The sequence below is a fragment of the Tiliqua scincoides genome, chromosome 8 (assembly GCF_035046505.1).
Source record: "Tiliqua scincoides isolate rTilSci1 chromosome 8, rTilSci1.hap2, whole genome shotgun sequence".
In the NCBI taxonomy this organism is placed as follows: Eukaryota; Metazoa; Chordata; class Lepidosauria; order Squamata; family Scincidae; genus Tiliqua; species Tiliqua scincoides.
This window is the reverse complement of record NC_089828.1, coordinates 47013358-47040263: the sequence shown is the minus strand read 5'-3', so window position 1 is coordinate 47040263 and position 26906 is coordinate 47013358. Positions and strand designations below refer to the sequence as shown.

The 26906-nt window shown below is 47.4% G+C and overlaps 1 protein-coding gene and 1 pseudogene across 1 annotated transcript; one reads left to right on the top strand and one right to left on the bottom strand.

Moving 5' to 3' along the window:
• The first annotated feature begins 419 nt into the window (after positions 1-419).
• On the top strand, positions 420-26523 carry FOXN1 (forkhead box N1). The gene is made up of 10 exons (XM_066636455.1): positions 420-539; positions 874-933; positions 2316-2819; positions 4555-4662; positions 7036-7163; positions 9897-9993; positions 22702-22909; positions 23885-24004; positions 24215-24385; positions 26234-26523. The coding sequence occupies exons 1-10, from the start codon at positions 420-422 to the stop codon at positions 26521-26523; spliced, it is 1806 nt and encodes a 601-aa protein (XP_066492552.1).
• LOC136659571 (5S ribosomal RNA) lies at positions 15501-15619 on the bottom strand (annotated as a pseudogene).
• Positions 26524-26906: the final 383 nt, after the last annotated feature.

Below are 26906 nucleotides of genomic sequence, written 5' to 3'. Positions count from 1 at the left end.
CCATTTGAGAGAAGTGAAGCAGCATCTCAAGTCTCACTTCAAGCTTGTCACAACTTAAGTCTTCTAGATTTCAATGAGGCAGAAGCACATGGTTGTACGACATTGAATGTGACCTGGGAAATACGTGGATGTGTCCCTGATGTCGTTGGGGTTTATTTGTTTGTTTGTTTTGCAAAAGTCGCAGAAAGAACTAGCAGGAAGAATGTCACAATCCTTCTCCAAAGGCATTGATTCCCTGGTGCAAATTGGCTGCAGAACACAAAAAAATACAGGAATCCATAACTTTCTCTGGACTGGAACCCAAGTGCTGTCCAAGGCATGTTGTAAATTGGAGAAGACCTGCTTTGTTTCAAATGTCCTGTTGATACGGATTTTGTTGTTGTTATCTGTTGCAACAGAATTCCTGGTTGGCTTTGGTGATGGTTTCATTGCTCCAAGATCAATCTAACATTAAATTTTCTTCTTCGGACCCTCTGGAGAGCAACCAACACGGCAACCGAATGCAGACACATGAAGACTCAAGCTCCCCTGTCCAGCAAGTAAGTGATTTTTTGTCACCTCTCTTTGGCTAGTGTCTCTATAGGTGGAGCAGCCCCCCTAACCATTCTTGTCAGAGAGACCTGTCAATTTGCCTAAAACAGCATTTCTCAATGTTTGTCCTCCACTGCACCACTTCACATAGTCCACCTGTTCAAAGTACCACCAGAAGTAATTGGTGTTGTTGACATCATAACCAGTTACTTCTGGATTGGGAGGCCAGATGCAACGCAACAAACACCAGAAGGAGACTCAGGGTGGACCAGGAGGGCTTTTCCAAGCACAGAAAAGCATGCTTTGGAGTCTCCTACCCTGTTTGTTGTGTTGCATTCCTAGTCTCGCTGCTTGGTAGCAGGTGCCCAGGGGTCCTGGAAGTACCACCAGAAACTACCTCAAGTACCAATGGTGGTACCTGTACCACTGGTTGAGAAACAGTGGCCTAAAACAATCATCACAGTTATTATGAGAATAAATCGGCAGTGGTCCAAGACCAAATGCCACCCAGTAGGCACCACATAAGCTTATCTCCTCCTCTTCACCTTGCCATCCTTGTGCCCCATATGAGTGAATCCTTCCCTCCCCAGCATGGGATGAGCTACTCTTACTGTTCATCTTCTTTGATGAGGCAGCAACTGTTACCCTGCACATGCCTGATCTTGTCTGATCTTGGAAGCTAAGCAGGGTCAGGCCTGGTTAGTACTTGGATGGGAGACCGCCTGGGAATACTGGGGGCTGTAGGCTTCTACCATAGTCTTTCAAGACTGAAAGTTGCCAACCATCATATTGAAAGGAGACGGATGGAGTGGAAAAGGAAGTGGGGGGGGGAGAGGAGAAGAAGGCCTAGAGCGTCTCCTCAGAGACACTGTAAGCTGCTAGTTTCAATTTCAGTGCCAAGCCAAGGAGAAAAGCCTTGTGCTTGGGAGGGGGTAGAAGTGAGGCGGGAAGAGGACCATAGAAAGAATCATGTGGAAAGAATGATGACACGATAGACAGGCGGGGCAATAGGGATCTGATGATCTACTGCCTGAGGCAGTGGGCTTAACGTAACCTTTTATGAGGTTGTCCCCATGGCATGAATGATGGCCACTTTCCTGCCTGAATCCACTGCTAATCCATTTAATTTGTCCCAGGACATGATCTGACAGCAACATGATGTAGCCTCCTTGCTGAAACTCAGAAGGTCTAGGGCTGGTCTGAACATGGATGGGTAATAAATTGAATTCTGTGATGGAAGAAAAAGGAAATATAAATGTAATAAATAAATTAGATAACCCTGAGTTATGAGAGCAAACAGTAGGGCAAGGGGTATCTTCTTTTTTTTCTTCTTTCTCTCCATACTTAAGCCATTTCTGCCCAACGTTGCAAATAAGCAACAGGAATCAAATGTGTATACCTATGGACTGGACATTGGTTAAAGATGTTTGTTTCTGGTAAGATTGGATAATTGCCTCTTACAGAACACAATGGGTTTACTTCTGAGTAAAATACATAACACCATTTTCAAACACCTCTATCCATCCTGACCATAATAGCTAACAAGGAATTGAACTCGCTTCTCATTAGCCAAGGCTGGAGACAAACCATGGAAAGTGGTTTTCTCCATCCTGACCTGCCTATGAACTTCCTGGAGATGGCTGTGTGTGGCCATTGTGGTCAGCTGGATGATGGACTAGTAGATGTAGATTTGCTCAGTAGACTGGTAAGTTCAGAGCATATCCACAGCCTTTCAAGACCTCTTTTCCTACTCCCAGTCTTTACCTTTGTATGTTGGTTTACAGGAGAATCCAGGTTTCTGTTGCCCGCCATATAATGGAGACCATCGGACAGAAAGGACTCATTCAGAATCTTCCCAAAGTCCCAGCCCTTCTTCCCCACCTCCTGATCAAATCTATGGAAGATTTCCAGCCAGCCAAGGAGTTCATGCTGAAAAGGACACTTTCAAGGCCCCTTCCGCTGAGAAATTCAGACGTTACAGCTATGAGGAAAGCACTGCGGGGACCTGTGGAAGGTTCCTTAAGAACAGTATCCGAAATCCCTTCCACCCTTACAAGAGGCAGTTTACAGAGGAGTCCTTCCAAGAAGCCCGCTCAGCAGCCCTGGCCGTGGAGGGGCACCCCTTCAAAACAGCCAGCATGGATGGCTTTGAAGAGATGGTTGGACCTACAGTGACCGGGGAGGCAGAAATGTACATCACACATGTTCCAAACCTCTCCTCAGAGCCAGCTTGGTGCAATGGTCTCCAGTACAATGACCCAGGGCAGGAACACTGTGCCCAAGTTATGGTGAGTTAGTGTACTCTTAAGGAGCCAGTTTAAAGACTTTATTTCACTATGCCACCATGTCAAGTCCTGGTGCACCTCAAAGACTGACAAATGGACTGTGGCCACAGCCTTTTGGGGTGACACCCTTTCCATCTCATTGAAAATCCAATCCTCAAGTCTACCCAGAAAAAACGTAATTGGCTCCAACTCCTCACCAGCAATCACCCTATCCTTGAGCTGTTGTAGTCTCCAGTATAGATGAGGAAAAGAGGGGAGGGAAGCCCAGGTTCTGGGCAAGGGTGGTAGGACAACAGTTGATGTAAACTGCATGGGCAAAATCTTTTCCATTCCTTCTCACTTGACCGTGAGCCAGTCTGGGGCTTTCCCCCTGAAACTGTCTCAAGGAAAAACAGCATGCAACATAATGCTCACCCAGGAGTTTCTCCTGTTTTATTTTCTGTCCCAGGCTCTGAAAACTGGCAAAAAGGTGTGTTAACCTGTTAATTAAGACATTTCAGAAACCACTTGCTGCCATAATTACAGGGAGAGAAATTTGCAAGCCGTCTCCGAGAGCTCTCCAGTTCCACAACGCAAGGGAAAAGAGAGGGCAGTTGGAAATGCTTCTTGGTACAATCAGTTCTTGTTTGTACAAGAGGTAGGAAGGACCAGCATGAAGTGGTCACTATGTGCCGCAGAGCATAATTTTGCTGACTCCTTCTGACTTGAGGTTTGCCTGATGAGCTCTAACAATAAGGGATCTCTGGTGACTGCAATTTAATGAGCATGTGCACATAACTGCATCAAAAATAGGACACAAGAAAGAATTAGATAGGGAAAGCTTATCGCACTGCGGCCTATGTTAGCCTTTTTTAGTAATTACACAGAGCTGCAAATTGAGGGTCAGAAGAACTTTCTCCAAAATTTTTGGTGATTTTATACGAATTTGGGGTGCCGATTCCAAAATATGGCAGTAATTTTGCCCTATTGCATCTAATTCTGGAGATACGGCATAGCCTCAGTAAATGGTTCCAGCAGATTCCATGATGCGCACTTTCTCATGAGGAAGCTGCTTGAACCATTCACTAATAAGGCTCTGCTGTGTCTCTAAAACTGGATGTGATAGGGCAAAACTGATGCCCATTTTTGAAATCAGCACCCCAATTATACCCAGGAATAGGTATAACTTTAAAGCCAGCAAAATGTTTGTGAGCCTATCTTATACAGTTAATGCTATGTATATAACTTTAACATATTATTATGTGAATCATTATCATCAAACTTGCCAGCCCAGTGCTTTTCAAACTATCTGACAAGAGGAACCAGCAATTTTTTCCCCCTATGTGCCAGGGACTGGTGCCATATCTGTTCCATACTATGGTTTCTTTCATGGGAACTTGTCTCGTGGATCACCACCGGTCTGCAGACCACCACTCTGAACCACGCTAGACCAGCACACTCCTGTCACCTGTGGGCCAAGGCGTTTGTCCATTTACAAATAGCCAAATGCAGCATTTCATCCAGCCTTTTGTATCAATGTTGATTCACCTTCCAAACAAACTTCAAACAAACCTTTGGCACAAGAATAGTTTGCATGTGCCCCAAAGGCATCCATAATGTCATCACTTGTGAAAATGCTCTTGTGAAAATGCTGGATCAGTCAAAAATCTGGGCAGGGATTCAGATAAACAGATAAGGCAGAGATGAGCTTGTTTTCTATAAAATGGGAATGTGACATTCTTCTCCTCTCACCCAACAGGACACAGATGTCAAGCTTAAGACACCCCCACTGGAGGGGCAACCTAGTCTGTACTGCTACCAGTCTCAAGTGCCACAGATGTATTGTCCTTCGCACCCCTTCCATCAGGTACTTGCAATGTTTGTGCCAAATGCCCTATGGGCTGGATTATAAACAGAATTACGGTATGTGTTTCCGGTCTGAAATTATGATGAAGAAAGTTCCTCCTACTCCAGCAACTCTCTTCCAGCACTGGAAGATTCCCAGGAGTACAATATGGTAGAGTCTGCCCTCCCCCCCTTTTCATCTATAGCAACTTGAGGATAGAGGTATACATTATGAGCCATGATCATCCCAATCTAATTGCATTTATCTATTTTTCTTACTTACTTCTGCCACCAAGGAAGTCTTTCTGGTTTGAAGGACAGAGCCAAAATCAGCCATTCAAATAAATATGGATAACAGCTGTGGCCTGACCATTCCTCCAAGATGAGATAATGAACTCCTTTCCAAAGATGGGCAGTGGCCGTGACAAGATCCCCTAGCAGGGATACCCACATTCATTCTACCCTGTCTGAAACTGTGAAGACTTCCTTCTCCCCATCCCAAATTTTCTTCAGTTTGGTGTAATTGGAAGTCACGGTGTTTTGGAGCAGGGCCAGCCCATCCATGAGACTGACTGAGGCTGTCACTGCAAGTGACTGATTGGTGCGGGAATCCCTCTGTCATCTGCCACTCATCCTCATTCTTTAGCTCACTGGGTGTCTCCAATGCTCTCTAGCCCACAACTCTCTTCTCCCCCACTCTTCCTCTTCTTTGTTTACCCTCATCTCTCTGCCAGTCCAAATGTCATGTCTCTTGTCAGTCATCCTTTTTCTTAAGGCATAGCTTCTCTAGGCTGCTTTCAAAAAATGCTCTGTCTCCTTGATTACTTTTACTGCCCTTTGATGCCCACTTCTCCAAGTCTTGCCTGGCTGCTTCTCTCCATCCCATTTCTGAAGTAGTAGCCCAGGCTGTCTTCAATCACGTTCTGAAAAATGTTCTACTCTCTGTCATCGCTGCCAATGCCTCTACAATCAGGAGAGGCCAGATTACTCCTTAATTTTAATCCATGATGAAAAATGAATTTACCCTGCATTTTACTGGACAAGGGGAGAATGACTCAGGAGGAAACCATTCTGATGGCTGCCTGTTAGCCGGAGTCAGCAGCAGTCACCTCCCCATCCTCTCAAGAACAATTGCACCTTTTATGCCAGCCTTGCCACTGTAAAACTTGCAAAAGCCCGTCGCTATGATCAGACCATTCCCCATCCTCATCCCACTAAAAAAAATGCACTGAAACCAATAAAACACAAATAGCCTCTCAAACGCCCAGAGTTTGCCCCTTATGATGACATCTCAGCCAGCTCCTTCCTCAACTTCCAAGGAGACACTGAAACTAATAAAATCAAAATTACTGTACTACACCAACAGCTACTTGCCTGGCATGGTAACCGCAGGTGGGCAGGGCAAGAAGCACCAGAGATTTCCTGGAGGGCAAGTCACTGACCTAGTGTTCAGTCATCAAGGCTAGACTTGGAGCTGTGCCCTCCTGAAGTCCCTCTGGCTCCTGGTCCATCAGAGGTGGTCTTGGAAGAACATCACAGGTGGCTTCAGAGTTGGGCCCACAGACCAAACAAGGGACCTGTTATCTATTTTTAAAAGTAGCAGTATTTTACAGAGTTGTTGGTGATGATTGAGCTTATATAAATGTACCATCTCCCCAAACCTAATGCCAGCCTCCCATTTGCTATAATAAGCTGTCAAGTGGCTCAAGTTCCCATGCTCAAGTGATGAGTTCCCTCTTCCTGTTCCCACCCATCCACCCGTGTTGTTGTTTTTTTCAAATTTACACCTTCCCTGGCATTTGGGGGGCCACTGGGTGACCTCAATCTGCACCAAGTTGCTGCGGGGTTTGGGGAGAAATCACAAATTTTTATACAGAAATGAAAATAAAGGACGTTCTAAATCAGGGTTGTTAAACCTGTTTCATACAGTGGGCCAAATAGCATTCATGATGCCTGCTGAGGGCCGGAAGTGATGTCATGAAGCAGGAAGTGACATCATTAAGCAGATGATGACCAGCAATACGCACTTTTTTCTCACTTAGAAATTTATGAGCTGCAAATGACAGAAGATAAAATATGCAAACGCTGGTCGTATTTTCAAGATATGGGAGAGCCCAAGAGGGCCAAATAGAAAACTTTCTGGGGGCTAGATTCAGCCCGCAGGCCTTAAGTTTGACACCCCTATACTAAAATGTCATGTTGCATAGATGGCATATTGTGCCACTATCCTGAGCACTCCGTTGTACTTCTATGACTGTACAGCCTTATGGTTATCTACCTGTAATAGCACTGGGAAGAAAAGAAAAATGTGCCAAATGGAAAAGGCCACCATTTGCTGGGGGTTTCTTCCTACTTCAGTCTAAACTAATTTGCATCTTTTCTGCTGTGCTTTTAGTATCCTTCTGGAGGCAGCTACCCTGTGACTTACATCTCGGCTTCGCATTACCCTTACCAAAGAATTGCTCCTCAGAATGCCCAGGAACACCACCAGCCTCTGTTTCCTAAGCCCATCTACTCCTACAGGTAATTTTCTGGTGTTTTTGTGTGTATTCCAAAACATTTAAAATGTCCTAAAAATATCTTCATTTTTTTCCCCAGTGCCCCAGTCAGTTTTCAATGAAATTCTTGCTTCCAACTGGCAGGAGCAAACAGCCACGTCAGGGGAAAGAAGAAGCTGCGAGGGAGCCATTTTCAGCACGAAAACAGAGCAGTGGCATAGCCAGAGGGGGTGCAAAGCACTAAGTTTTGCGGTGAGCTTCACTGCAGTGTGCAAGCGACCCCCCCCTTCAGAGCCATTCTGGGCCAGGGGAACAAAATGGTGGTGTTTGCCTCTGTTTTGCTCCCCTTGCCCAGCATGGCTCTGAAGGAGAGGGGGAATGGCAGCTTGTACACTGCAGTGAAGATACCTGCAAAACCTAGTGGTTTGCACCCCCTCTGGCTATGCCACTGCAACAGAAGAGGAAACTATTGACACACACACACACACACACACATCACCCACTGCACACCACAATCCTGGGCTAGACCAAGCCCCCTCTCCCCCCCCCCCCCACACACAGTTGCTTTTGGAATATAAATGTATCACTTGTGACCCACTTCCTGCTGAAACCATCTATCAAAGATGGGTTTGATGTCAGGTGTTAGCTACCCAACACCATCCTAGTTTTAGCACCAGGCCAAGCAAACTGCAAGGGTTTCTCATAAGAAAACGCACCCAGGAAGATGACACCATGCTGTGCAGAGCACCAAGTGGCACCCCTTCCCTCCCTTTTTTCTTCTATTAAAATCACCACCCAAGTTCTTCCAAACCACTTCCCGCTTCCTTCCTTTTCTATTAGGAAGGGACAAGAAAAAGTATTGTGGGTGGTGTGTTGCCTTTCTTCCCCTGCAGACTATCTGTTGGGTGGAGGGGGGGATGGTTTTTGCTGGGCTAGTTGTCAAGCTGCCTCTGAGACCTGGCCCAGTGTCTCTGCCTGAAGTGACCTGCTTCATCCTGCTTCATAGTAGGGCTGAGCCTAGTGTTGTCCTCTCTCTCTCCATTACTATAGATAGGGGCAAATGTACTTGAGTAAGCGGAAAGCAGATCAGTGCAGTGGCAGGTCAGAGGGAGGCAGTGCCGGCAGACTTGGAGCCAAATCCGCCACTCCCTCAGACCCCTTGCAATCAGGTGGCTGCGTGGATGGGCCTGCAATAGAGAGGAATCCCTCTCCTAGAGGCAACCCACTCGCTCCACCTCTTACAGCAATAACACGAAACCCCTGTAAGGAGTTATGGCCCTGAGAAGCTTGCTGGCTTTTGGGAAAGGGGCCCGATCACTCCTATTTAGGCTTTCGGCCTTCGTTAAGACTGGAGCTTGAATGGCTTCTACAGGAATTGTAGCTTCTGTTCCAACATGATGCCACATGACCAGGGCATGCATAGAGATATTCCAGACCTCGGCGCAATCTGCATGGCATAGACAGTGCCCTTCCCGCTGCCCCCCGGGTGGTGGGCGTCATCTCACAGCGTGGGCTGTTGTGATCCTGTGTACTAACACAGGACAGAAATTACACTGTTGGCAAGGGCCGTGTAGAATTGGTGCAAGCTTTGACTGGCTTTGCCAGACTCCAGAGAAATGTTCCAGTTTGACTGATCTTATTTTTCTGGAGCGGAACCACTGGGTGGTTGGAAATAGAGTTCATGACACTGCTTGTTTTAATTCGGTTTTGTAGTCTTGAGAAATTTGGGGCACGAGGTTTCAAACGCCACTGGCTGTTGCCCTGATTTAAGTGATGAATGGTGGGATATAAATACTTTTCAATAAAGAGTTCGACGTATCAGTCAGGGAGAGATGAAAGGCAGTGGGGGGGAGTGGGGGAGAAGGTGCTGTGCTGAATCATCTCTGAAGAGCTAATGCGGAGAAGAGAGTGGTGGGTTCAAAAGTTGGACCGACCGCATCCTGAGGTGAAGCATCAGTCAGCTTTATGGACAAACCGGGTCTAGATCCTGGCCAAGCCTGAACATTCTGTATTGCACACATAATATACCATTCCTCATGCTGGCCTGGCCACCATTGGTGTTATTGTTCCTCAGACCAAGAACTCATCTGTTTCTCCCCAATTTTGTGATAAGGAAGCAGCCATTGAGTGGCAAGCTATATGGAACTTGAAAGAAACTTAACAGGGAGAAAAATTAGACCCATTTTTTGCACCAGGAAGACTGTAGAGAACTGAGTCCAGAGCGGGTGCCAGGTTTTTGAGAGCCTTTGGCCAAGTGCCTCTGCAAGCTACCTTAGGAGTGGGAGTGAAGATGGGGCAGCAGCTGTCTTTTTTTGACCTGTGTTGCAATTCCCCTGTCAGGTAGGGGCATTGCATTTGGTAAAGGAAGGTGGCAGAGTATACTCTGAGCCACAGCCCCTGCTAAGCTTAAATCCCCACAAGGGTTTGGAGGAAGTTTACCTTAGTGATAGCAGCTGTTCATTGGAGCACTTCTTGTGGCTGTGTTAGGCTCCAGGGTCAACCCCTGGGCTCTTGGCCAGTCCCAGAGCTGGTTGATCCTTGGCCTGGCCAAGTCCCGCTTAAGGGGTGTAATTTTGGTTCAAACCGACTCAGCTCTTTGGTTAGCAGTAGGAGAAACCCTGCCTTGAAATCACTTGGGAACTCTAACCCTGACATCCTCGTTGGGGGACATTTGCTAACAGCCCATAACAAGAGCTGCCAAGACAAGGTTGGATGGAACCCACCAATAACTGCCCTTTTGCATTCTCTCTTTTCTAAGCATCCTCATCTTCATGGCGTTGAAGAACAGCAAAACTGGAAGCCTCCCTGTCAGCGAGATTTATAATTTTATGACTGAGCACTTCCCTTACTTCAAGGTGAGTTCCTCTGCTCAGCAGTGGCTTTTGTATTTTGCAGTGTCTACTGAACTGGCAAATACACCTCGGTGAGTCAGTTTGGAACGAGGCCAGTGAACTGTACTTGTTTGCATATCATCTCATATTCGTATCCAATTCCAGAATGCTGAAGCTAATAAGTCAAAATTAGCAACTGTGACCCACACTTGCATACTTCAAATTGTTTTAATTGATAACTTAGGGCACAGGGAAGGCTCACAAAGCTTAGAAAGTGAATGAAACTTCTGCTCAGCTCCACAGTGGCCTTTGACCTCACTTATTCAACCCTCTCAGTGTCATGAGGGCTAGGAACTTGCTTTTAAGTCATCAAATTGCACTACTAACTCCAAATGACCTGCTTGGGCCAAGTATTTGTTCGCTTTGGCTGTGGGAGAACTGATACAGTGGCATCGCTAGGGGGTTGTGGTGGGGTGCAGGTCACACTGGGTGACATACATGGGGGGGTGACACCACTACTTGCCAGGATTTTTAAAATCTTGGTATTTTCAAATAAAGTTGCCGTTTCCAAGATCAAGTGAGTAACCAAATCCAAATGAGGATTTGCTGTGAAAGAAAAATGGGGGGTGGGCTTTATTTTAGTAAAGCTAGAGATTTCAGGTGATGCACTAGGTAGAGAAACCGTAGAAGCCAAATTGGTAATGTGACCTAGTGGTTGGATGGCATTTAATACCACCAAATAAATTGCCATCTTCAGGGTTCTCCGACCTTAGACGGTACTCAGAACGCCTCCTTCACCTAATCTACAGCATGCCAATTGTAACCTCTACCTGTCTGCCAGTCTTTCTGCTCCCACTCCCTCAGCTTGAAAATGAGGAGGGGAACAGCGTTTGCAAAGTTCTGGCCTACCACCTTCCTCCATGTGTCCTCTTCTGCTCCATCCCCTCCCTTTCTTTTTCAAATCCAGGGGAGGACGAGAGATTGGAGGCTGTGGCTGGGATGCCATCTGGTGTGCCACAACTGGCGCACAACCTTGGGTGCCTGAGGGCCCAGTCCTAACCCACTTTCTAGCACCTACGTAGCCGTAATGTAGCCCTGAGATAAGGGAATAAACATTCTGTTATGCTGAGGAGGCCTCCATGACTCTTCCTCAACAGAAGAATGCAGCGTGCGCCCCAGTGGCATGGGACAATCAAGGAAAGATACCTCGTGGCTCTCAGAGCACAGAGCCAAGGGGTGGAGGCATAATGCATTGGGGGAGAATACAGCCCAACCACCACACATGCTGGGAAAACATTGAGATGACACAAGCTCAGTCCAATTAACTGCTCTGTGCCATGGCACTTGCAACTTTGGTGATGCAACCAGCTCGTTTTTGCTTGAAGCAGAACAATCCAACTCCTACATCTTTGAACAACAAGGGAAGAACAAAAAAAACATCTCCGCAGTCACAGCGAAGTTGCTCTTTGAAGTACCTCTCCCTTTTCTTCAGAACCCGATTTAAAAGGAAAGGGTTTTGCAAGATCCCAGAGTTTTCTAAAGATCAAGAGGGTGCCGGGATCAGTGCATATACACCACACGTGTGTGTTCTGAGTTGGTCTATCGCTTGACTGCATCCATTTTCCACCCACCAAGGGGACATTTGAGTCCAGACATCTTAAAGGACATGTGCTGTCATTGCTACTGCTAGGCAGGGCCAGCCTTAGAGGGCACTTTGACCAATTTAGCCAAATTGGGCCCTGTGCCTAGAGGGGCTCCACAGTGGGGGGGGGGAGGGAGGGAGTGGAGCTCCCGAGGCTGGCACCTTGCTCTGTAGTAGAAGCTCCAGCATGGAATCTTCCATGCTGAGGCATCGCGTGGTTGGTCTGTGGAACTCCTTGCCACAGGATGTGGTGATGGCACCTGGCCTGGATGCCTTTAAAAGGGGATCTGACAAATCCATCATGGGTTACAAACTGTGATGTGCATGTGCAACCGCCTGATTTTAGAAACCTTGCAGGAGTAAACACATGTTTCCAGGGAGTGTCCCTGAGCACTCCCAGATGTTCCCTGGACATTCAAGTTCTACTCTGCCCTATTAGGAGTAAAGAAGCCATAGCGAAAGTGCATGGTCTTGCTATGAAATTGGACCCATCCTGTCTTTTCTCCAGTTTGAGAGAACTGAGCTCCTGTCCTACTAGGAGCCCTGCAAGATGGTTGTCTCTCCAGTCAGCACCAGCCTTCTGTTCGGGAGAAAGACAAGGATCCTGAGATCCAACGAAGTCCATTTTGCTGCATTCTTCCCTTATCCATAGAACTGCATATGCCCCACCCTTTAAAAAAAACAAAAACCTCTGAGAATAGCCAAAGCCCTTGCCACTCCCACCATCTCTGCTGCTAAGCAGAAACACTCAATTATCCTCACTAAGTAGGGACAAGGCAGAAATAATCTCTCCTTTATAGAGCTAGGAACAAAATTGGCTGTTCAGCATTTAAAAAAAATGACATTGTTCTGTGTGATGAGAGCATTTTCCACTTGGTATGGAAACAGGCAGCTGGCAACAAATTGAAATTGCAGCATACAAGGGGCGGAATCCATATGTTTCCCAATGGCTAGCAGATATATCCAAGGAATTTTTTTCCGCTTAGATGTTCTTAAAGGAAGACATTCACCTTTTTATTATCGACAGACTGTTGGGGCTTCATAAATGCAGGCTTCTGTGAAGCGGTGTGGCACTCTGGGTCTATAATACATTCTGATTCAGAGTTGTCATTGATCAGGATGGTTTTGTCTGAAAGTGTTGCCAGATGGGTGTCAGGGATAAGAAAAGAAGGTTAATGACTAGAGGTGTTTTCTTTTATGGCCTGGAATCGGTCCTCCATTTTTAAGGATGTAACAGCTTTCCGGTTAATGGGAGGAACACTACGAAGCAGTTTTGAATTGACAGAGAGAGAGAGTGGGAGAGTCAAAGGGGCTGAGCATTTTGAATGGCAACTTTAGCTGCGCTTGAGGTAGCTAAGGAGGCTGGAGGGGGTGCAACCAAAGCAATTGCACTCTTTAGAGATCAGGACAGGGCCGGCCCATTCATGAGGCCAGCTAAAGTGGGGGGTACCCATCTCTGACTGCCTCCTTCACTGTTCCTCCTTCCTGTTCCATTTCTCTGGATTGGAAGTGGTGGACAGAGAGGAAGAAGAGTGCTGAGCTGGAACTTTGGAGAGTGGGAGGCTGGCACATCATTGGGTAAGGGGGCAGCATTTGGTATGTTGCCTATGGCGTCAGGAGGTCTTTGATGTAGGATCAGTAGTTTCGCTCCATGCTACAAGAGTGTTTTCTTCCCTGATACTCTGATTGTACAATCTACATAATTTTTTTCAATATTACAAAAATCCTATGAGTCCTCAATGCTCTCTCATTCAAGGGAAACTGAGTCTTTGCCTTTCTGCTGCTTAGGGAAGTACCTGTAATTAATGAGTTACCATGCTTAGCGTGTGTGTTTTTCTTTTCTAAAAACATGAGAGATTTTGCACACAGCTGCGCTAAATACTGTGCACTATTTGTAAATTTCTGTGTTGTCTATATTCTAAGTACTGTAGATAGAAAAGAGAGGAAAGTCAGAGAAAAGGAAGGAAGGAAGGAAGGAAGGAAGGAAGGAAGGAAGGAAGGAAGGAAGGAAGGAAGGAAGGAAGGCAGTCTTGGCTGGCAGGGATTTAGCAATCCTTAAATGCATCCAAAGTTCTAAATGCTATGCCAAAAAGAAAAATCAGGTGTTTGAGAAATCAGAAAAAAGGTAGACTAGACTGAAACAGTGGTCTAGGAGGCAGTAATCCCCATATGATACATTGCTGTTCCCACCAACCCTCTGTTTACATGGCTGTGCCTGTGGGAATTGCCTTTTGTCAGTCCTATAGGACGTATGTTGTAAGAATTGACTTTGGCAAGTATCATGAAGTCATCAAAATGGCAGTCTGGTCCAATCACCTGCCCAAAGGGGTGGCAAAGAGCTATTCACCTCAGATGGCTCCCTATTATGGAACCTGCAGAACATATAACCTCAGATGACTCAAGTGGGTAAACCAGGTTAGACGCTGCAGGGGAAGGAGCAGCTACCCACCCTGGAGCAGTTGCCATGGAGTAACTCCCAAGTAAAATGCAGATCCAGAAGGGGCACAGTACATTCTTCAACAGAGGAGCAAACCTCTAGGACCTCTGCCATTATGCAAAGTGAGCCCTCATGGGAATAGCCTAGCACAGGTCAAGTGACATTTCACAGACAACTTATTATTGGTTGCTCAGGCAAGCGGGTGAAACAGGAAACAAGCCATGAGAAATCAGAGACAAAGGAGTGCAAATTAATTATAAACACCAATTTGCTGTGTTTAGAGACATAAGCAAAATTCTGGGGGTCAGAGATTACATCATCTCAATTCCCAGCAAGGATCTGGCCAAGAGAGATTACAGAGAACCTCTCTAAGGCTGACTCTCAATCACCCAGCTAGCACCCAATTTATTTTACTGTTTCTGTTACTTGGGATCCTCTGTGTAAAAATACGATTTGTTCATTTGCATTGCAATTCAAGTGGAGTTTGTTATTCTCTGTTTCTGTGTTGGGCAAAACAATAAGAGAACCCAGCTCCATATAGATTAGATTGTCCAACAGGAAGAATGTTCTAACTGTAGGTGTAGTAGATTCCCTATGGAGGTGTTGTGAAAATTTGATGAATTAGGCTCAGGTTAGACCAACACTTGGGTTGGATTAAATGAAGGAGAATCCAATTCCTAAAACAGGTGGAGTTCTGACAACCTCTAAAGCACTGGTTCCCAACCTTTGGGAGCTTGCGGACCACTGAGACAAAAATTGGAATTACCCTGGACCACACTACCCCCCTGCACAAAAAAACCATTTAGAGAATAGTTATTAGAGATTTATTAGATTTATTATTTATAGAGAAGTTTTCTGGGTGCTGCTTTTGTTGCCAGCTGCGGCTGCAGATGGTCCACTCTCTGCTTTCTCTCGTGGTCCGTGGGGAATCATCTCTCAAGGAAGTGCCCCACCAAGGACTACCAGAATGGTGGGACTCCCCACAGCCACAGCTGAAACTTCATTGACGACTAAAGAAGTCTGTTCTCTCCGGTGGTCTGTGGGGCGAGAAGCTTAAAGTGATCAAAGCTCTCTTTTTTTCTGAGATCTTGTGGACCGCTTCTCAGGATCTTACAGCCCATCTGTGGTCCCCGGACCACAGGTTGGGAATCAGGGCTCTAAAGGCCACTACAGCTTTTAATTGTTTGCTTCTACTTCTTCAGCCTCACGACTGCCAGCCACCTCTGCCCAAAATGTGTGCTGGCTTCCACCCAAGCTGCCCAAGAAGGCATCTCCCAGAGACGCACTTCCTCTTCCACTCTCCCAGTGGCATAGCAACATGGGCAGGGGTGTGTGGTCCACCCCAGGTACCAGCCATAAGAGAGTGCTAAGGGAGTACCAGTGTTGCTCCTGCCCCATCAGTGCCATCCTCATTATGGTTGGCAACCTTCAGTCTCGAAAGACTGTGGTATAAGCCTACAGCACCCAGTATTCCCAGGCAGTCTCCCATCCAAGTACTAACCAGGCCTGACCCTGCTTAGCTCCCGAGATCAGACGAGATCGGGCATGTGCAGGGTAACAGTGCCATCCTCAGACATGCCACAACCCAGCTAGCAGGAGGCATGGTTGTCACCGAAGAGCAGAGAGCAGGAGAGCCAGTGGCACTTGCCACAGAAAGAGCTGACTTGCAACTGCACATGCACCCAGAGTGTCATAGCCGGCTTCTCCGCCCTCTGGCAGCAAAAGCTCAGCAACCCGGAAGTGGCGTGTCACATGATCTACCATTACATCACTGCCAAACTTCCGGGTTGCCAGGCTCTGCACTAGGTGACACCACACCCTATAATGCCCTTCCACTCTACTCAGTTTTTTTTTAAATTGCAGGAGCAGGAGGAGGCAGAAGAAGATACAGTCCTGGCAGGGGAGGAATAGGGAGTGTGTTCTCACTCACTCACTCACTCACTCACTCACTCACTCACTCACTCACTCACTCACTCTTCTAGGAACCATTGGGGGCATCAAGTCACAGGGGGGGCTTGACAAACCACTTTAGACCATGGCAGGAGGTGGGCTTGAACCTACGCTGATGTGATCTTGGCATGTCAGTTGGAAACCACCCGCTATGATGGAACCCCATCCAATTAACAAGGTTGTCTCTGCCGTCCAGAGAGTGGCTTTGGTGCTCCTCCTCAGTTTTTTGGAACACCTTCCTTTGATGGACTCTCTAACCCCTTTCACAGCTTTGATCCGCCATCTGCATGCATGACTCATCTCTGGTGGACAAAATGATGAAATCTGTTGCTGTTTGTAGGCACTTTGGTCCAGAACGTTTGTAGGCAAATTGGAACAGGTTCTCAGGTGAGCAGTCAAAGGTGGCCGGGGTTCTGGAATGCAAGTCCAATGAATAAAGGTTGAAAGAACTGGATGTATTGGTCTGGATAAGTCTGCGATTGGACTACTTGGATTGCCTACCCTTAAATCTGGCCCCACTATCCATGTTTCTGGATCAGCACGAAATTGCACACCCAGTGGGAAGTTGCCCTAAGCCTGCCTGCATCCTAAACCTGCAAAGTGTTGCAAATTCTGCTTTTGTAGACTCTTTTGTGTATCTCTTTTCCCTCCTAAGTAAATGTGTGATTAATTGTATAGTGAGCTTCCCCTTAGGGGAAGGTGGGCCTGTTGTTTATCTCATTAACCAGAGAGAACATGAATTTAAAAAGGGAGGGGTTTATTTTATAGGCGTAATTAAGTGTATCATTCCAGCCAAACAGCCTTCTGATTTTGACCTTGGTTTTTCACTTGAATGACAACAGAAGATTCCGTTGTCAAGCTGCTCTAGTCTATGCAAGTAAAGCTCCAGGGTGAAATTATTGCTACAGTATAAAAGGGCACCCTGCCTTCCAATAGCACTTGGGCAGGACCTGACAACAATGAGGAAGGTCACCAGCTCTCTAGAATTAGCCTGGAGTTGGCATCAATCTGAATGCAAGCCTGGAACATTAAGAGAAAGGCCTTCATGGCAGGGGCAGTCTGACCATGGAACCAATGACCTAAGAGGTTGGTGCAGTGGCGTCACTAGTCTTGGTGTCACCCAGTGCATCAATAGTGTCACTCCTATGCCCCAAGTCTTCCAGACTCACTCTGACCTCATCCTCTTGTGAGAATAGGGCTGACTTTGTCAACCAACTGCCTGCCACTCCTGGGCCAGCCACCTGCCACGGTGCCTCTGCCAAGTTCATTGCAGCACCTCTGGTGTCACCCCTGCTGGGGGTGTCACCCAGTGCAGTCCACACACCCCTCCCACCTAGTGACACACTGTGATGGTGGGCTTTCCCTCGCTAGAGGACTTCAAGCTAGAGGTTCATCCTTCTGATGGGGCTGTTCAAGCTTCAGATCTTCTGCCTCAAGCAAGGGCTTGGGTTAGATTGCCTGCAAGCTTCCCCCTAATCAACACAGCTTCTGGGAATTTCCATCATATTGGGAATAAAATATCCAGGAATAGCCTCAGTCAGAATTGGCAACCAGACCAGATGGGTGATTTCGCATCTAGATGGCTGCCTGTGGCATATTCTAGGCAAAATCACATGAACAAATCCAAAAGGACAGATCATGTGCTGAGGAGAAATCTGGGGATTGATGTCACCAGGATAAAGAATAACCAATGCAAAAGCCAGGGTGGGCTACGTCCTGAGAAGCATGAATGTGCCACTGTCCATTTCCATCAATCCTTTTGTGCTCTCCGTTCACAGCCTTTGCAGTCCTGCTCCTGCTGATGTAGCCACATCTTTCTTCCTGGTTGCCCGTCTGTCTAACCCTTGAAGGCCCCACTGTGGTTCGCGATAGCCTGGTTTGAGCAGTCTTTGTCTCCTGCTTCCGATGTGGCTTTGGCAGCTATTGTGTGGTTTCTCCTGCAGTAGGCGGAGAATTTAGGAGATCCCAGTTTGATTTAACAGACCCCTGCAATTTCCTCAGATCCTCTATTGTTAAGATGAACAGGCTCATATTACAGGAGCAGTCAGCCTAGAGGCTTATTATGGGGTCTGCCTTGTTTTTCACTAGAACTTGTAGAGCCACCAACTGAAGCTCTTCATGGATATTTGTGTATTGGAATCGCGGAAGATCTGGCAAGGAGGTAGATGTGGTGTCAGCAGTGGCCCCTTTAAGGGTAAGGCCTGGGCATCCAGCAGAGTGTGCTGCACAGCTGCAGCCACTGGAAGGCAATAGGACCCTCAGGGATATAAGGAGCATCTGAGGCAGGAAGGGTTTGTGGGTAGCAGAAGGAGGAAAGCTTGAGGAAGGGAGAGACTGGATTAATGGACTGAGGAATTGATGGGTGAATGGACTTTGGAGGCTGCTGGAGACACTGGAGTTTGGTGTGTGGCTGCTGTGCCCAAGACCTGCTGAGGACCAAGCGGCTGCTGTAGTGGTGGGAGGCTGCTGGCAAGAGAGAGGATCTCTGCAGGTTGAACATGCGAGCTGCCATGGAGGTGGGGTCCAGCAGGACTGCAGGGCAGAACCAGGGTCATTTGTTGGGGAAAAGAAGGGGAGCTAATTTGCTTAAAGTGGGCATAGTTCTCCAGGCAGAGCTTGGCCTTGGAATCTGGCAAAACAATTTGTTTTTCCAACTTGATGTAACATTGAAAATTCCTGAAGGACCTGATAAAATCCTCAGGCTTGGTTTAAGTCATCACTTGGATATTGACACCAACTCCTGGAGACTCAATCAGTCAAGTCCTTAAAGGCTGGCAACCCTGATGGTGTCACATGCTAAATGGCAGCTTGGGGGTGGAGCCAGAAGTTAAATGGTGTTGTAAGGGGTGGAACCAGTTACTAACTACACCTCATGAGCCCCACACTGGGATAACCCATAAATACAAGAGCAAATGTATATCAGAATACTACAAATCAGGGATTCTAATACCAAACTTTAGAACCGGCTAAAAGGGCTACCTAAAGTCCCCGTCAGATGATTTTTTTTAATCTGTAGTTTTATTTACACCAATAGTGGTGTTTGCAAAACATCAGTAGCCTAGCACCCAACTGTCCAGCACTCCTGGTAGTCAGGCATCATAATTGTTTAGCAGTCCTTCCAGCTTGGAAGCAGATTTCTGACTTTATCAGCACCTAAACAGGTGCAGTTCACCTGGCTTAGTGATGGTGTCTCTGAGACAGGGTATGTTTGGCTATAATGTAAGTAGTGCCCCTGTTGCTAGATCCAGGCAGTAATATAAGTAGCGACCCCTTCACCATAGTGCCAGGGACACTAGATCTGGAATCACTGAGGGTTGGATAGCACTTGCTGATAGTCCAACATAGTACCACTTAGTTTGCAAAGGTGCTGGATTGTCAGAAGTCTACTCTATTGTTGAAACAACTTTTTCTGATCTACAGTACTTCAAATCATCCTGAGATCTACCAGCAGATCACAATCAAACTTCTGTCTGTCCTTAACCTATGGTCTTCCAAATGGAATTCATGGCCTTATAGTGCTCTGAGCATCTTGGGCCTGTCCTGAGAAGGCCTTCTCAGTATCAGGAAGCATCTCTGGTGACTGGTCTGAAGAACGTCTGCCACCCACTAAATTGGGGGTGAATCATTTTCCAGGAGGGCTACAAGAACTGTAAAAACATTTTTAAACATGGGTTGGGTTTTGTTGGTGTTAGTGGTTGAGACGTTAATATATTTTTTTTTAATTTTTGCTCTGAATTTTGTCTGGATGAGTATTTTTATAAGCTATAACTGTCCCAAGCCTCAGGGATACATCCCAAGGTCTTTTGGGCATTGAAGGCGGGGCATTAAATGCCTCCTTGCCCCTGTCCCCCACCTGAGACAATTGTTTCATCATGCCTCACGGATGGGCCGCCTCCCTGCGGATAAGTCAGCTGAGAAATACATCACGGCTACAGATATCCTTTTGTTGGTCGGACCATTTGTTGGATAGTCGCTATGAGCCGAATTAACTCCTAAACAGGTCTGACCCAGGGTTGTGGTGTTTGTACAAATGCTGTTCACCTTGTAGTCTGTAATTTGATGACTTCCTACCTTATAACATAGTGTTCCGCAATTATGACAAACTTATTTTCAAATATAAAACCTACAGGGCCTGTCACATTTACCTCTTCTGTATCATCTCATGAATCAGGACAAAGGACACAATGCACAGCTAATTACTTTTTACATGACTTTTTTCCCCCCAAAGTATTAAAACAAGGGCAAAGGTCAGCCAATGTTTCACTCATACTGTACTTTGGAGCTTTAGGAACCTGTCTTTGGAAACCCGCGTCATGGCAGACCTATACACTGTGAATAGAGTGGGCTTCTTTTCAGTAGCGGGCCTGGAGAGGGGGCAGGGGGGCAAATAACCGACCACCAAACCCGTGTGGCCTTCTAGACTGCTTGAAAAGCCTCCTGAGGCTCCCAGCATGGTCTGGTCTAGAGGGTAGAGCCTCCGTTAGCCCGAAGATAACATCTGAAGGTTGCCAGTTCGAGGCCACTGGCAGCGCTGTGAATGATGAGACCTTGAAGCAGCTGACAAGCTGAGCTGAGTTATTCCACCTGCTCTTTGGTGTGAGTGAAGAAGTGTCTTGGCTGCCCTTCAAATGAGAGATGAAGGAGCTGCTTGTCAGCCAGCGTGGGAGGCAACTGGGGGCCAGAAGTGAGACCAGACTGTGAAAGTGAAATGAATCCATCTGAAATGTTTTGTGGTTCTTGAAAGACAGAACCTTTCTGTTACTGTAAAAATCCCCTTAGAATTTAGAGGTAGCCTGCCTATGTGAACCGCCTTGAATAAAGTCAGAGGAGTAATCCAATGACCAGAAAGGCAGTATATAAGTACCAGTATTATTATTATTACTACTACTTTCGGTTTCCTTGAAATACTGTTTAAGACCACAGGGAAGCCCCAGAAGGTTTTCCTAGTTGTCTTTGGTGCCTTGCGATGCTCTGTTGCGCTGGGTATGCAAGGGGGTGGAGTGGTGCAAGGGGGTCAGCATCGCGCACCTTTGCCCCGGGGTGCGTCAAGGGGTCAGTCCGTTACTGCTTCTTTTCCACAGGGTGAGACACTGAGACTTCCCATTTCCTGCTACGCAAAAGTACCTTCTAACATTAGGGAAGCTAGAACCCAGCGATTTTCAACTGGTGAGCCGCAAAAGGTCCACAGGTGTGCCACTGGAGTTTGGAGCACTGCAGTTAAAAATTGCTGAAAAACTCTTCCAGATTCTGCGGTTTTGTTTCTAGGGCAACTGACTTTAGTAACGAATTGTTTGTCCTCTTCTGGAAGAGCCAGTGGAAGGGGAGGGACAGTCAATGTATTACTACAGACAGTTGCCCTAGAACAGAGCTGCAGAACCCAGAAGAGTCTCCCAGAAGCTGGAAGTGATATCACAAGACCATGGAAAAGACCATAGACGTCCATGTGCTATGAGAAAAAAGGTTGAAAATCATTGCCTCAGACTTAATCAAACGCCTGGTCTTTATACAAATGTTCCAGTAACAAAAGGCAGTTGCATCTGCCGCCCAGGGGCAAACATTTTTTTGATGCCCAGAATACCCCCTGGGGTGTCTGAGGAGTGGTCTGAGGCACAGGGAGACTCTCCAGACCTCAGAAGGCCTGCTGGAGGCTTTAGAAAGGCAATTCAGGTTTTTGCATAGCCTCCCTAGGCCTCCAAAAGGCACCCCCTTGCACACACACCCAGGTGTGGTACTTAGAGCCATTGGCTATCACTGACAATAGGAATCCCACTTAGAATTTTGAGATTGAAAGGCTGTAGTAGACAGTTGTTGAAGGCAATGATAAATTTCTTCTCCACCGCTCTCCTTTGGGGGGCTCAACGCAGCTTCCCAGGTCCACTAAAAACATCATTAATACAAAACTACAATCAAACATAATCAAATGTGGCAGCAACTAAAATAGGATCAAATCATGAACTAAAGAGTAAAACAAAGTCAGGAAAAAAATGTGCAAAGTGTCAGGTCTTTAGCTTCTGATTCCTTCTGATGGCAAGGAATTCTACATCGGGGGGTGGCGGAGGCTACCAACCAAACCACTGACAGCCGTGGGATGCACCAGAAACCTTTCCCTGATATTAATGGATGGATAGATTCATATAGAGCAGGGGTCTCCAAACTTTTTGGCCAGAGGGCCACATGAAATATCTGGTGCAGTGCTGAGGGCCAGAAAAAAATTTAAATATAAAATTTAAATAAATGAATTAGAGATGGAATTTAGATGAATGAATAAATAAATGAGTGGGCTCATTCACTCAGTCTCTGCGACCCTCAGAACACCCTCCAGATGCAATCAGAGTACAGCTCTGGTCAGGCACAGTCAAGTGAACCAGAGGCTTTCAGGGGACAAGAGGCTGGCCGCGGGCCGGATAGAGGCTTACTGCAGGCCGCATCTGGCCCCCGGGCCGGAGTTTGGAGACCCCTGATATAGAGGAAGAAACTCCTTCAGGTGCACCCCACAGCCAGCCCCATGTAGCAAGGTGTTTGCTTTGATAAATTAGAGCCATTGCAATAAAAAGCGGGAGCTCTGGGGAATCACTCTTTGATCAAGGGCTGTTGTGGCATATGCTGTAGTAAAGCTTCCACTGTTGGACCAGTGGGAATAGTAGAGCTGTAATATAGAGTACTTCTCCTCCAATTCACATTAGTTTGGATTTTTTTTTTCTAGACCGCACCAGACGGCTGGAAGAATTCCGTGCGCCACAATTTATCCCTGAACAAATGCTTTGAGAAAGTAGAAAATAAATCAGGCAGCTCCTCTAGAAAAGGCTGTTTATGGGCACTGAATCCTGCCAAAATCGATAAGATGCAAGAGGAGCTGCAAAAATGGAAGAGGAAAGACCCCATTGCTGTCCGGAAGAGTATGGCAAAACCAGGTGGGCGAACGGTTACACTCATGCTTTCTCATGAACAGGCCACAGAATGTTTTTGGCAAGTGTCCAACAGTAGCATGCATTTGAAGAAAACAAGCCGAGAGTGCCAAGCCGATCCCAGTTGGCCAGTGTGGATGCCTCCCTCTCCATCGGTGCCAGTGGGTTACCTGCTTGAGCTATGCAGGTACTACCTGATTCAGTGCCAAGTCCACAGTATGTAGTTCCTATGCAAAGGATCGCCTTCTTCAGAAACAACAGCAATGCTGGGGAAGCTATAGTTTAGAGGTGGGATCCGGTTTCCCCAGCATTGCATTTACCTCTCCCTAAAAAACTTGGGGGGGGATCATCTGGACACAGCTTTTCCATAGCTTTGGAATTCCCACCATAAACATACACCTAGGCTCAGATCCGTATGCCATTTTTGGAAGTGCTGCTGCACAGTGGCATAGCTAAGCGATCTGGCACCCAGGGGCACAAAAAACTTTAATGCCTCCCCAGGGGTTAACACCCTCCTAGGGGCAAGATGCTCAGAACACCCCCTGGGGGCATCCAGGAGGTGGTCTAAAGCATGGGGAGGCGTACATGGTCTCCCTGTCCCTCAGAAAGCCTCAGAAGGTCTGCCAGAGACCTTAGAAAGGGACTTCTGGTAAGGCCTTCAGCAGGGCTTTTGAGGTCATCCAAGTCTCAGGGAAGCTGCTCATGGCCTCCCTGGGCCTCAGAAGGCCTGCTGCATGGCCCTCGGGTCTGCCATCAGGGGTGCAGGTTGGCACCCCCTCAAGGCGTGGTATCTGGGGAAATGTACTGCCCACCCCCTTTTAGCTATGCCACTGCTGCTGCCGGTTCCTTTTTCGGGCTGGCTCTCGGTCTTCCGGTCGGAGTGGTTGAATTTAGTTTGTGCTTGTGATAAGGCAAAGCTGTGTGGTTCCAAATCAGGAAACAAGATGTGGTTTGTTTGTCATCCCAACTTGCTTTTTTCAGAAGAACTAGACACACTGATAGGAGACAAGACGGAAAAGTTGAGAGTCTCCATGATGACCTGCAGCTCGAGCGGAGTGGCCAGTCCTTCACTGTCCTCCCGCCAGATGCCTCTCCAGCATCATTCTCTGCGTGAGCCCCCCATCTCTTCTAGCACTGCCCACGGTGTGCACGCGCAAGGATCTCCGCCGGCCAAGCACCCCCTGCCCAGTGTGCTTGGCGGCCAACCAACCTCCTGCTACAGAGCCCCGCAGGGCTTCCCGCAGATCTCGCCTTCCTTTGTGCAGCAGCTTCCTGATGGACCTCCGGCCCTGCTCCCCTCTTCGGATGCACAGACGGAACACAGAGCCCAGGGCTCCCCTCTGCCCGCTCAGACCCCTCCTGGGCATGGGATCAAGATGTTGCCCGCAGCCCGGCCAGTGCAAGAGGTGCTCATGCCAGAAGGCGATCTCAGCAATGATGTGGATGCGCTGAACCCTTCCCTCACTGACTTCGATCTCCAAGGTAAGTGGCTCTTCTTAAGCAGTCCAAGTCAAGGGTGTACATAAGAAGAGCCCTGCAGGATCAGGCCCACCCAGCTTCTTCTATCTCTCAGGAGCCCACCGGATGCCTTTGGAAACACTCAAGACAACAAGATACCAGTATGTTGCCCCTCCCTTGCACCTGGCATTCAGAGATAGGCTGCCTCTAAAAACCAGAGGTTACACACAGTCTTTATGGCAACTCTAGCAACTCATCCTAATCTGATATTGCAAGAAATCTTCTTTGCCATAGGACTCGGGCAAAGCACACATTACACAAGGGGTCAGTAGGAAAGGACCTGCAGAGGGATCTTACACCTCCCCCTCACGTCCTTCTTCCATCTTCTCTAATTTGGGAATGTAACCAAGAACTGGAAGTGGAGTTGGAAGACTGGCAAGGCCAAACCTTGCCATTTCTCTCTCGATGTCCAAGCACATTGTAGGAAATGGGGCAAACTCAACTCATTTGGTTCCGTTGGGATCGAGGGGCTCTCCTGGCGTGGGAACTCACCTTTTCCCCACAGGGACTGCTAGGACCTGTAGTCCTGGTCGAACCCTGGCAAGGGAAAAAGTTCCACCCAGACCCGAAGCTACAGTCACCTTCCTAGTTCCTGCTCCCCAAGGTAAGGTTTGGAGTACCTGGGGGCAGAGGGAAGGGGAGGTGAAGACAGTGCTTACAGGGTCAGGACAAACAAGCCCTGGTTGCTTATATGCTCATTTGCTTCTATCATGGCTATATTAACCCTGTTCCTGCTCATGAGAAATAGAAACATGAGTTCCGATTAGGATTGGGCTGCTAGTAACATTCAGTAATATTGATCACGTTCTCCTTCTGGGCTGTCTAACTGGTTTGGGGCTAGGAGGCCCCATTTTACAGTGGCTCTGGTCCTTTTGCAAGGGTAGGTCTCAGAAGGTGTTGCTGGTGCTGCAGATTTCTGTTCCACACCATGCTCTTTAGCTAATGGGGTGCTGCAGGGTCTTGACCCCCACGCTGTTTTACGAGGCCACTGGGTTATTCAAAGATTTTGGTTTGAGCATCATCAACAGGCAGATGACCCCCAGTTCTATCTCCTATTTCCATCATCTAATCTAAGGGTCTCCAAACCCCAGCCCGGGGGCCAGATGTGGCCCACGGCAGGCCTCTGTCTGGCCCGTGGCAAACCTTTGGTCCCCTGGCCTACTCAACCGAATGAGACCGGAGCTGTGGTCTAGTCATGTCCAGATGGTGTTCTGAGAGCTGGAGAGCCAAGCACAGCCACCCTGGCCCTCAGGACACCTCCTAAAAGCCTAAAAACATCACTTTCTGGTTTTCCTGAATAACTGAAAGTGACTTCTTGTGTCCTCCAAAGTCCTTAGGCTTTCTGAGGGTTGGGGAGGCCACCACGGCCCTCCAAACGTGCTCCAGTTGTTTTCTGTGATGCGTGGGTTCTGAGTTATTTACTTCTGTACATGTAAGTAAGCTGTGTGGGGGGTGGCGGAATGGGAGTCGATTTGAGTGTGTACTTTATTTCTGTGATGTGTGGTGGTGCATAGAGAAATCCTGGAATTTTGAATAAATGAATGAATGGACCCATTCATCTTTCTCTGCCCTCGACACTATGCCAGATATTTGATGTGGCCCTCTGGCCAAAAAGTTTGGGGACCCCTGATCTAATCCTAGGGAGGCAGGGAAGTTCCAAATGAATCCGGTTTGGGGCTGGATGAGGGCAGACCAACTGAAAACAGAATTCATCTTTGCACCGGCTTCTGCTCAAGGACTATCAAACAATAATGTTGCCTCGAGCAGCACTGCATTCATGCAGTCATTGTTGTGGGGGTTTTGTTGTTGCAGGAAATCTCTGGGAAGAACTGAAAGATGACAGCTTGGCCGTTGATCCCCTGGTTCTCATTTCGTCCTCCCCGATGCCCACCCAGTGTTACTCTTCTCAGTGCCAGATAAATGATGACAACAACAACTGCAACCCTGACAACAACAACAGCCTCGGTACTCACAATGGCAGTCAGCATCACAGTTTGCCTGACGTCCAGCTGACTACCCTTTACTCGGCTTTCATGGAATTGGATACAGGTTCAACGTCTTACCTAAATAATTCTGGTTCCAAACCTGTCGCTCTGGTCTGAGCCAAACTGAGAGAGTCACAGATGGGTCCAGTTTGTTTTAACCGCATCATTAGTTTATTTACACTAATAAAGAGCAATGGCCCTTTTTGCATTTGTCACGTAAAAGAATGTTGTCCTGATGAACTAAACTTCCAGAACTAGACTGCTGGAAATTGATGCAACTCTAAGCACCACCTCAAGTGGGGCCAAAGAACTGTTTGGCCGCAGGCCATTGAAAGGGCAAGTCACTGTGTGCCCCACAACTGTAACCAAGCCAGGCTTCACCTGGAAAATTGAAGGGGGCTCCTTTCAACATGACAACCCACAGAGCAAACCCCAATGAAGGTGTCTTCCAAAAGTCCTCAGCTATTAAGAATTGCATCTTTCAGAAGCAGGTTTGGAGG

Excerpts from the sequence above, each read along its gene's own strand:
- FOXN1 (XM_066636455.1), top strand. The coding sequence starts at position 420 with ATGGTTTCATTGCTCCAAGATCAATCTAACATTAAATTTTCTTCTTCG. Across the intron at positions 22,910-23,884 it reads GAAGAGTATGGCAAAACCAG|AAGAACTAGACACACTGATA; the intron begins GTGGGCGAACGG and ends TGCTTTTTTCAG. Across the intron at positions 24,386-26,233 it reads CACTGACTTCGATCTCCAAG|GAAATCTCTGGGAAGAACTG; the intron begins GTAAGTGGCTCT and ends TTGTTGTTGCAG.